This window comes from Heteronotia binoei, chromosome 18 (genome assembly GCF_032191835.1).
Source record: "Heteronotia binoei isolate CCM8104 ecotype False Entrance Well chromosome 18, APGP_CSIRO_Hbin_v1, whole genome shotgun sequence".
NCBI classification, from domain to species: Eukaryota; Metazoa; Chordata; class Lepidosauria; order Squamata; family Gekkonidae; genus Heteronotia; species Heteronotia binoei.
In genome coordinates, this window is record NC_083240.1 from 47018281 (window position 1) to 47030458 (window position 12178).

The 12178-nt window shown below is 47.2% G+C and overlaps 1 protein-coding gene across 12 annotated transcripts in view; it reads right to left on the reverse strand.

Annotated features, from left to right (window-relative positions):
* MSI2 (musashi RNA binding protein 2) overlaps positions 1-12178 on the reverse strand; it is a 568927-nt gene that overhangs the window by 395113 nt on the left and 161636 nt on the right. For 11 of the 12 annotated variants that reach the window (XM_060259524.1, XM_060259515.1, XM_060259513.1 and 8 more), the window contains one exon: positions 4711-4803. The exons of the other annotated variant lie outside the window; for it this stretch is intronic. In XM_060259524.1, the coding sequence (XP_060115507.1) occupies positions 4711-4803 (93 nt within the window). The remainder of the gene's footprint in view (positions 1-4710; positions 4804-12178) is intronic. 12 annotated transcript variants of the gene reach the window in all.

Here is a 12178-nt window from a genome sequence, read left to right on the forward strand (position 1 = left end):
ATCTCAAGAAAGTCTCCCATCCAAGCACTTGCCAATGTTGACCTTGCTTAGCTTCTGTGATGGGCTTGCCTGGGCTATCCAGGTCAGGGCAAGCAGTTGCACACTTGATCTTTTAAGAACTATTGTATGCCACAGATTAATATTTCTGGACTGAACTGGCCCCCAACACACCCCAACTGTTTCCAGGTCAGAGAGATCAACAGTGGTCCAACAGCTGTCACACACCCCATTTCACCTTCTTGCAATCTGGTTCACACACACACACACACACACACACACAAAAAAAAATACTATAAACACTGTACTTCAGTTACTGCCAAAGCTGGCCTTGCACTTTTTCTAAGAAGATTTTGCATGACCAGGGCAAAAGAAGAACCAACCCAACCCCATCCAACATAGAGCTGCTTAAACTTTGAATGCTCAGAATGGCATTTCTGGCCCAAACAGATGTTGAAGGTGAGATGAAGCTTGGAAGCAGAAAGGAATTAAACATTTCACAGTGCCGTGCTGCATCTTGACACAAAACCAGAAGGACATGGGAAACAGGGCGGCCAAGTTATAAAAGGCCGACTGTAGCAGCCCACTCCAAAGCCTAATGAAACAAAACTCTGGCAGTAAAACAGAATGAAAGGAATGAGACAATAAAAAGGATGGGAACAAAAGGGAGCAGAGTTGTTTCAGCTTAGTAAAATAAGATCACTTTGTTGTTGGGAAAAGCCAAAGCCGATTAGGATAAAACCAGTGACTAAGCATAAGTCTTCCCAACTAATTACATAGCTCACCATATAAAGTATAAATTGCAAGTCTCAAAATAAAGACTAAGTTATTTTCACAGGAGTTCTGGAAAGCAACTGGGACCTACTAAGGGGAGGGGGAGGAATAATCAATCCCTTTTATTAGCAGCAGCTTACAGCTTTAAAAGGCTGTTCGTATCATGGGAGAAGCACGTTAACTATGAGCTATTTGAAAATTTAAATCACATTTTAAGAGTCTGGAGGCTTTTAAACAGATTCATATTTTCTCTATCACCCAACTAGGAACATATTCAAAATTTAACTGCGCCTGTGTATTCCAGTTGCTGTATAAAGCAGGGGGTGGAGAGTCCGAATGCTGAGGTGGAGTCTGGGAAGTCTCTAAATCAATCCATGATCCTGGACACATGCCTCCTTTACCTGAGGCCACCACTCTCAAATCTCTTGAGTAATCCTATTAAAGGCCACAACATTACTCCTGACAACTTGATCAATGTGAATTGTTAAAGGCATTTCAATTTCAGCTCACTTTCATTAGAGAGAAAGAGAAAAGCCTCAGTAGCAAAACTGACGTGCATTAGAAGGTCACATTGGCAAGGATTTTAAGGCAAAGTTCTTAGGTTCCAGGGAAGTGAAAAGAGTGTGTCTTGGAGAGGGAGCATCTCAGGTTGACTTACAAGTCACAGTTCAGCTGTTTTCAGTGGAACCCCATGAAATGAGCAAGAGATTGCACCCTAAGAAGGATCCAGCGTGTCAACAGATAACACGCTCAACAGATTCAAGGAGCATTCTTCTAGTCTCCTGTGGCACACTGTGGGCACTATCCTAACCTAAAGCCCTGGGACCAGCTCCTCGTAGCAGAAAATCTGCAAAAACAGCAAGCAACAGCCAGTTTACATGGCACAGTTGTACACAGCACTGAAAACTGAGGTGTAGTGAGGAGATGGGCTCAGTTTTATGGTCACAATAAAAACAACTTTAAAAAGAAAAAAGGTGATAGGGTAAGATTTTCAAGAAAAGAGGCCTTGAAGAAATGACCCCCTTTAAGGAAACAAAATCCAGAGAGGCACCAAGCCCCACTAAATCGCTTGGATGATCTCAGCTTGGTTGCCTTTATTTTCAGGCTCAGCATGAAGTCACCAGATGGCAAAACAAAAACGACTCCTCAAGGGTGCACGCGAGCAACATGGAAACATGCATGCGGCAAAACTGTTATTAACTTCAAAACTAGACCGAGGAGTATGGCAGATTTGACAATAACTAAGGAAGAAACATTCAAACGCGGCCATAATCCCTTAATAAAGGACTCAGCAGGCCGTAAACATCATGCTGCCGGAATCGAAGATTATCATCGAAAAATCAAATGAACGCCTGTGCAAAACAACTATCAGTTTGGCAAAATGATTATTTAGAGGCTTCCTCCACCACAGAGGAAGGTGCATACAGACAAGGCTTCCAAATGCTACCCTACAAGACACAGGATGCCACCAATGTCAGACTCCATGGAAATGGCTGAGAGTGGTACTGACTGGAAGACTTCTGGCTGGGCTCCTTCCAGTGTAACTGGGACCGTAAGAATAGCTTCAGTCACCATCCCCTCTGGCCCAGGCAACAGTGAAACCCGAGCTGGCACTCCAGGCAGACCAGTATCACAAGTGGAAGATCCCACTGGCGCCCTGTTTCTCATGCAAGAATGGTTATTGATTGAAATTATTTATAGCCTGCCTTTCTTCCAGAAACACACAGACAGCTCCTTGTCAGAACAGCTTCCCGGCAGATTACACTTTATGGCTCAGACTCATCTATGTCTTGCTTTGTCATTATCACAAGCACTGAAACTTGGCCATCTCAGGCAGCTCTCTCACTGTGCCTTGAGATGGACAGTTGTTCTGTAACATCCAGCCTGAAGAAGAGTACTGAAAAACCTGAAAACTTGCAAACTGGGATATGTCACCTGGCTATGTGGACTTTGCCTTGGGATATGGCCATCTCAGACTACAACAACAACATTCTGTAGAAGACATGCCTGACCCATTTTTTTTTTCCAAAATACAAGATGTCAAAAATCAGTCAGCATTGGAGGTTCTTTTGTATATTTTTATCCCCAGCTATTGTGCACAAAACAGAGAGTGAAAACAGCATAATCTATATGGACTTATTGATAGCCGGGAGGTCTGCTTGGATAATATCAGCAGAACGCGATAAATGTTTTATTTCTCTGAAGATCAGATTATCTGTTGAGGTCAGCAGAATGATGGGTTTCTAGGATGTGGCCTATTGTCGTTTATCATCACAAAGTGGGGAAATTATTTGAAACAAACATGACAAACAGAAACTCGACTGCAAGAAGGTCCTCATAGAACAGAAGAGTAAGATTGCAACTGCAAGCTGTGGGCATGGCAGCCCAGTGAAGGAAAGGGATGGGGAGTCCAAAGGCTGAAGGAGGCCAGCAGCCTGTGTGCAAATGTGGTGGTCTGGAATGGGGAAGGAGACAAAGACTGCATGGGACACATGTGAGGCAGAAGCACATGTCACAAGAAACACCAGCAACACATCATCATCAAGTTCTTTTGCCTGAGGACAAAACAAATAGTAAAACCAATTTTAAAAAATCCTTCCCAATATCAGCCTCTTCCTGCAGCCAATGCCCAAACAGGGGCAGGAAATGTATAAGGTAATGAAAGACTCAGGGTCAGACCATCAGCACTCTACTGAGGCAAGGGGGAAGAACTCAACACAGGAGGCGGCTCCATTCTTGCAATATGGTGTGTCACTCAAAAGCTGTTGCACCCCTGAAGTCCATGGAAGAAGAAAGCAAACTTGCTGCATTGCAAAGACTTGCGTGACCCTTTCTTCACCCAGGGGCCCAGGGTCAGGCTGACAGGTCCAGCTAGTTCAATGCTGTCTACTCTGACTGGCAACAGCTCTTCAGGCACAGAAAGCTCTTTCCCAGTCATCCTACCTGAGATTCTTCAGCTGCTGATATCAAGGATTCAGTTTGGGACTTCCTGCATGCAGACTGTTTGTATTCTAGTGCTTGTATTCTGGTTCTCCTTTCCCTCCTCCTTAGATGGGGATCTCATCATGGTCTTCTCTAATGTGCTTGTCATGACATCTACATTCCAGAGACCCTCATGGAAACTTTTAACACAAAAACAGGCACTCTGGTGGTGCTTTCACACACGCTACATTACGCACTTTGCAACTGGGTGACATGGCAAAATCCACTAGCAAATGACTGCTGAAGTGCATTGAAAATGGAATGAAAAGTGCATTATTCAGTGTGTGTGAAACTGCCCTAAATGCACAGCATACACAGACTGCTAAATCCCATGCCTCACATCTCAGCACGCACAATCCAGTCTCTCTCCCGCCCACTTAAAGGTAAAGGTAGTCCCTGTGCAAGCACCAGTCATTTCCAACTCTGGGGTGACGTTGCTTTCACGTTTTCACAGCAGACTTTTTATGGGGTGGTTTGCCATTGCCTTCCCCAGTCATCTACACTTTCCGCCCAGCAAGCTGGGGACTCATTTTACCCACCTCGAAAGGATGGAAGGCTGAGTCAACTTTGAGCCTATCGTTATCCTCCACCTCTTCTACCAGACATGCCAAGAGTGACCCATGTGCCAGACATAATAACCCTGTATTGCTAAGCCACAAGCCCATCTGATAACAATGAGCACATCATCTCTTTGCTAGGAGCATGATGTTCATTTGCATGACCAAGAGTGATACTGGAGGATTCAGGAGCCAGTTACAGAGTTACCCATCATCATCTCTTGCCATACAAAAGGGGAGACACCCTTGTAAAGATCACAGGCAGTGGGGAGCACAGAGCTCGATCCGGAACAGCTGCCTTGTGCAGTTGGGCTCCAGCTGCTGTGCTGGTGTCTTTGGGGACTCCAGAAAAGGCACAAAGGATGCAGAGTGTGTTGCACTGGCCCACGCTGGAACTCACCTTGCCAAACTGCTCAAAGTATTGCTTTACATCTTCCACTACTGTATTGGCAGATAATCCACCTACAAATATTTTCTTTGTTCTCGTGACCATCTGTAAGAAATTACAAAACAAAAAGAGCATTACCCCAGATTGTTCAGAACAACTCCTGTCAGAGATCTGGTTTTCAGATGCTACCCTCCAAATCTAGTTAGCAAAAACCTCTCCCTTCCCAAAAGGAATGCACAACACTGAAGTCAATTACATTAGTGCTGTTTGGTTAAGAGCCCTCTCTGATGGCTGGGTTTAGGCATTCACCAGCCCCACTGCCCACTGGGTATTTTCTTTATGTAAGCATTTTCATGTTGGAAAACAGAATTCCTCTGCTCCCATGCCTTTCTGATCAACAGATAAAACTCCCCAAAAGTTGCAGCAAAGTAGCAAGCCCTTCTTCCTGCAATCTGCCAGTTGCTCCAAAACAAGTCTCTGGCCTTGGGGGCCGCTAACAATTCTCAGAACTTAAAAAAAAAAAAACATTTAGCACATTCATGTCTCACCAAGGCATTCCAGGTGGCGGATGCAAAGCAGCCTTTCCCACACGCTTGGTGCCCAGAAAACAGATTTCCTCTGGATTTAAACTAAAGGCATATTGCCCTCCAAGAGAGACACATGCTTCCACCCCCTCTCCCCCAGAAACAGGCAGTCCCCTGTCCTTAACTCTCACACACACACATTCTTGCACAGTCAGGTTCAGGGCTGAGCTTTCTTGGGTGATTTGGGAACTCCCCAGTATTTGTGGCTACATGCATCTTTATTCCTTGCCACAAGAAGGTGCTCCTAGATGCAACACGCACGCTGCCCTGGAAGCCTGCTAGGTGACCTTGGGCCAGTCTCAGCCTAGCCTACCTCACAAGGGTGTTGTTGGAAAGATAAAATTGGGGGGGGGGGAGAGAAAGATGTAAGCCACCTTGGGTCCTTGTGGGGAGAAAGGTATAAATGAATACTCAAGGTCTCTGTGATCACAAGACCACAGAACAGTGCCTGCACCCAACATTGTGTAACCAGTAGAGCAATGGGTGACCCCTGCCCCCCCCCCCCCCGCTGATGAAAAAAAACACAAATTCACAAGGAGAACACTCAAGTTTGTGCAATTTTTTTTAAGGTTTACTTCTAATAGCACTGTGGTAGTTAGAAAACAAGAAGAGATTGGAGAAGACGGGCTTAGAGCCTTTCTCCCTGGGCTGCCAGTCTTCTGCCTGCGGGAAGTTCGTTTTTTTAAAAGTTAGAGTGCACCCAAAATTATGTCTGCCTCCTACAGCCCCAAGCGGCAGGATCAGCTCTACCACATCCTTCTGGGGGTCCAGATGAGGCCAAAAGAAGCAGGAGGGCTCCTGCAATGGCAACAGCCATTCTATGGCCCCTACTTTGAAGACAAAGGTTCTGAAGCCTTCTGTGGACCAAAAGTGATCATTTGTCATTTTCCTACATAAAATCCAAGATGGCGGAACAGCTCCCATGACAGCTTGTCATAGCCTGCGCCACAAAGAGACTTTGTTGGCAGATCTTGGAAGCATCAGCAGTCATCATTGGTGGTTTTACAAATTGTTGGTAATAAAACTAAAATTGAGAGGTGCGCAAGCATGGTCAAAGTGTCAGACTGAGATCTGGGAACTGCAGGTTCAAATCCCCCTCTGCTGCCCTGGGCCAGTCAGACAGTCTAAACCCAGCCTACCTCTCAGAGCTGTTGTGATGACAAAATGGAGAATGAGGCAAGCACCTTTGGGTCACCACTGGGCATGAAAGGCAGGTTATAAATAAAGCAAATAAGAATAACATAAAATTCCCTCCTCTTGATTTTCAAGGGACTACAAAGCAACCACCAGGACTTTTTTGTAGCAGGAACTCCTTTGCATATTAGGCCACACCTCTCTGATGTAGCCAATCTGCCAAGAGCTTCCAGGGCTCTTAGTACAGGACCTACCGTAAGCTCCAGGAGGACTGGCTACATCAGGGGGTGTGGCCTAATATGCAAAGGAGTTCCTGCTACAAAAAAGTCCTGGCAGCCACAACACTGAATTTGTTCTCCTCTAGACTCCCTCCTCACCCACCCTATATTTTGGGAAAAGAAAATCCTATAGAGCTGGGAGGGAAAAGCAGCCAGGGAAAATTCACTCCAACCCCACCCACCTGGTAGTAAAAACTTCACAGGTGCCAGAAACAACTCGGAGCTCCTTTTTGGCCACTGCAGCAAATGTGTTGTGACTGGCACTGCAGGCAGCAGTCTTCAGTCACTCCAAGGATCAATTAAAAACTAATTTCAGCGCAAGCGTCCTGTGGGGGCTTTGGGAGCTCTGGGTGGGAGGCAGTCAAGAAGAGAAGCAGAAGCAGCAAGGGGAGAAAGGGCTCTTTGGCGGCAAGAGGCTGCTGCCGGAAACCATTAGCACAAATCTGTGGGGGGGGCGGGGAGAGGCAAATGTTCAGCACTCATTTCCAAGGGGTCAGAAACACAGAGAAAATGTGTGTGTGTGTGTGTGTGTCCTGCCCCAGGCTCCTTAAAGCAGTGCACAGGAGACCCTGATGCTCCACCGTGCAGAAGGGACTCAAGGCAAGGGGAACAGACCCGCACGGAGGAAATAGGAGAGGACGGGCCATGCCTTGACCACAGACTCACCACATTTATGGGGTCCTGATGGGGCTGAACTACAAGAGAAGAATGTTCTACACCCTCCTCCCACTTAGGAGCAACTAATTCCACCTTATAGCGGGTCTCTGGGGCTACTTCCCTGCCGTGGTCCATGCACCCCGCCAGAAGAGGCAGGAATTAGGTGATACAAGTGGATGGATGAGAGGATGGGATGCTCCTCCCCTGTGCAAGCGCCAGTCATTTCCAACTCTGGGGTGACGTTGCTTTCACAATGTTTTCACAGCAGACTTTTTACGGGGTGGTTTGCCATTGCCTTCCCCAGTCATCTACACTTCCCCCCCCCCCCCAGCAAGCTGGGGACTCATTTTACCAACCTCGGAAGGATGGAAGGCTAAGTCAACCTGGAGCTGGCTACCTGAAAACCCAGCTTCCACCGGGGATCGAACTCAGGTCGTGAGCAGAGCTTAGGACTGCAGGACTGCAGCTTTAACACTCTGCGCCACGGGGCTCTACAACACGGCAAAATGCAGGAGGGAAAACACTTCTTTTTCCATTGATCAGCTGAAATTCAGCGAGATCTCCAGACCTCACCAGGAGGATGGCAACCCTACCCACTGCCACCTGTACAATGAATGTCAGCATTCGAACACAGAACCTTCTGCATGCAAAGCAGGACCTCTTCCCTTGGAGCCACACAATCTTTCCTCTCAACATAGGACACCGTGTTTGAGGGAAACTTTGCTCCAAAGTTGCCACACATGAAAAGCCACCTGTCTGTTACTTACTCTGGGATGAAATGGAAAAGGTGAGCCATGCCTGAGCGTTAGGACTCTTTCCAGCTCATCCCAACCTCTAGCATCCAATATACACAGACAACAGATTGCAAGATGTGTGAGAAAGGAACTGATGCTCAGAGCATATGCAGTCACACCTCCTTTTGCTCCACAATGTTCTAGATTTTTTTTTAAAAATCACCTTCAACTTTGGGGCGGAGGGAGAAAGCTACTCTCTGCCTTTAAAACTAAAATACCTGCAGACACAAAGCAAAGGGTTAATTTGTCTGTCTAAGGACCCCAAAGATTTCATCTGTTTGTCTTGAAAATACTTCAGCATTAAAGAACCCATTTGCTGCAATATCAGGAATTAATCCGTATAAAATCGAAGGATCACTGCCTCTTAAAATTGACTTCATGCCACACAACAAATTGTAGAGAAATTATCACGCTTGTGGAGTCCAGCAAACTTGCAAGCCAAGACTCAAGGCAAGCTGTGATCTGATACTATGGACTCTTGCAAGGGCTCTGCGCGCTTCACTATTTTCAGAAATGTATGCCTGAGGAAAACACACACAGCCCATCAAACATGCCAAGGGGCTGCATTCCATTTTAGCCACCCTTGCAAGTGAGTCTTGCAGAGTCAACAACCCCTGAAGGGGGAATTGGCCCACCTGTTCTAACACATGGGAAACTTTTCTCTACCTGCTCCTCTTAGGGCAGTTCAGCCCCCCCTCCCCAAATCTGAAAGGGGAGCAGATCAAAAAACTTCCAAGGAGCAGGTGCACAATTCCCACTGCAACATGCATCCCTGTGGTCAAAAGAGGCAAGAAGGACTGGCACAGGGCTGGCGCTGAAGGCTGGTTCCGACCCAGGGCAACTAAAGACCAAGAGCCTGATGTGAGAGAGGCAGAAAGAACAGCAACCCTCAACAGCACCTCAAACACCATTTAAAAAGTGGGAGGGAAGAGGAACAAAAACACTAACAAGATTAAACTCCAACAGAAGCTTCTGTGGACTAGAGCCCACTTGGTCAGGTGCAGAGCCAGCATACAGAAGAGGTAGAAGACCAATTATAAAAGGACGCTTTTCCGTTCAGCTCCAATATACTCCCTAGACGTGCGGGAAGCCCCAAAGCACATTCTCCTCCAGCATGACAGCAACACACTCCTGAAGGAGTAATGGAAGACGACGAGGAGGAGGAGATTGGATTGGATGTCACTGGATCCTAATTAATAATAATTGTGAGTTGTCAAATTGCACCAACTCCCCTGGGCCTTGGGGTGTTCAAGGCAAGAGAGGTGGTTTGCCATTGCCGGTCTTCCTTGGTGGTCTCCCATCCAAGTACCAACCATTAGCTGTCAAGCCCTAACGAGCTCAGGTAATCAGGCTACTCAGAAAGACCACTAAAAGACAAAGTCAGATCACCCTATCCTACTCAGAGTCGGCTGCTCCCTGCCCCTCTGCTAGGCAAGCAACAAACATCCTCCAACTAGGGTTAGAGGACTACTCAGTGTTTTTATTTCTATACAGCCACCCGCGCATGGTGTTTGACAGCATATAAGCCACTAACACACTTCCACTGTGGGAACAATGGCAAACGGTACTGCCCACCAAAACCCAGCTTTAATACAGGGCTCCAGAACTGACAAAGGCGTAGCAATAACTGGAGGGGTTTCTTTGTACGTTTAACATCCTGGTCAAAGAGAAAGCATCCAAACATGGGCAGGAAGCTTTTCAAAATGCAGGTTCCACAATCAGACTTTCTACAGAGCATCTGCTAGGCCAGCAGGGATCACGGCATCTTCAGTTCAAAGGCGGGTGGGCGATGGCAAAGACAGAGGGCCTGGAGAGCTACTGCCAGTTAGTGCAGATGCTACTGACCTCGAGAGACAAGGAGTCTGACCAAGGACAGTCTGAGGGTTTGGGGCACCCTTGGCCACCCAGGCCAGCCCCTCCCTCCACATGTGCCTTGAGCTGCCAGCCTGGTGGGCACACGCATGCTTGAGTGGCCAGCTAAGCAGCCAGTCCAGCAGGCACACACCAAGTTGCCAGGCACCCAGCCATCAGTCACATGTATTTTGGAGCCGCTGATCAGCCATGCCATGCAGCCTGGACACCAGAGCTGGTGCTGGAGCACTGTGAAGCTGCCCACTTTTGATGCCCTGGTGACCTGCCCTCTGCCCAGGGTCTGACTCATCCTAAAGCAGCTTCATGTATAGACCTGGACTCAGCTGTCAAGGCTGTCACCAGACAACAGGCACATTCAGAACTGCTCTTGCAAACCAAAGGGAGCCCTTCGTCCTTCCCCAAGAACAACAGCAGATTCCCACCTGTGTGAGACGGGATCACACCCTAGCATGGGATACTGGCATACAGACTAAAACGTTTAAAACAAACACCAACTTTTAAAGATCCTCACTGTGTGCCTGGGTCACCCACAAGCCTCCCCATCCCCAAAGAACCTCATGCAATGAATTAAACACCAGTCCAATTTCAGAGGATACTGAAAGTTGGCCAAGCAGATCTTTCCTGCTCAGTTCACAGCCGCACCATCTTTCAGCAACTTAATTCACTCTTTTTAAAAATAAAATCACCCTAAAACCAAGCAGCATTAAAATTCAATTATTCCTCTCCTGGCCGCAATCCATGGCTCTACAATTGAAGTCCAAGCATATATTTTGCTGTAGAAAATTGTCATTTACAAATCAGAACCGGCTGCAGTGGCCTTGTAACAAAAGCATTTGCGAGCCTGTCGGGGCTTCTGCATGCCACCATTTGATTTAACGGGGGGGGGGGGGGGTGCTGAGCATTTGGTGTCATAAGGAAAAGGGAAATGGCGGGGGGGTGGGGGGAGGGAGCCAAAGCTACTTCCTTTTGGAAACCAAGATAAAAAGGACAACCTTGCTTTACTGGCTCTAGTCAAAGAAATACTGGTAATGACAAAGAAACACAGCACAACAAGGATTTAATGCTCAGTGACGCAGCCCAAGCAGGGCTGTGCAGAACTGGGTAGTAGAAGAGACCTCACACCAAACAGCTCCTGGTCTGTGCAGGGGCCGCCTATGACACAGGCTCGTGGCTGGGCTGTGCCTTGCTAGTTAAGTTTCACCTGCTCTGCATTTAGGCTTACAGCCATTTCTGCACCTGCTGAGCCAGCAAACTCTTCCAAGGTCATGCCGTGACCTATTTTTCAAGCATGAACCAACCAGAGTCTGCCCTCCCCCTTTGCACCAGCCTAGTAGGATGCATCATTTAAAGGACCTACAGTGGATGCATTTTAATTTTTGCACCTGGGAACTGATCACATGATCCATCAGTTACATGGTCATGGTAAGGCACATGGAGACACCAAAGGAGTAAGTTTCAGTGCAAAACATCACGTTTTGTTGTTTTTCATTCAACAGGAAGGCAGGGGTAGCAGAGCATGGTGGTGGGGAGGGGGGAGTATAGAACTGTTCACGTGCAGTCATCTTATCCTGGCAATCAGACACGTTAGAGCCATCTGGATTCAGATGAACAGTCCAAACACTCGCCTACTACTGAGATTGTTACATGTGAGGAGGACATAAGCTGAGCTAGCGGGGAATTGAGCATCCCTGATGGCAAAACGGAATTGTTTTGGAAAGCAGCTGCATGGTACAAAAGAAAAAATAAACAGAAAGCACACAAACCTTGCCATGGCAATCTATGTTTTCCTGAAAAGACAGTAAAATGGCTTTGTTATACACATTCTCCTCTTATGAAAGACTCAGCAGCTTGGTTGGCCTTTGCAATTCTTGGTTTGCTTTTGCAACCCCAGACCCACAGTTATGGCCCTGAAACCCTGCTGCAAAGACTGGGCCTTCTTAGCACCACAAACACGGCTTCCAAGACAGCAAAGTGTACAGCAGGTTTGTCATGTTTCAAGGTTACTATAAGCATAAGGTCATGAATACGTACTCTCTGATTCCAGTAAAGAAGCCAGCATGATGTAATAGTCAAAATGCCAGACTAGGATCTGAGCAGCCCAGGTTCACTCTGCCATGGAAGTACTGCTGGGTGGCCTGGGCCAGTCACTGACTCTCAGCCT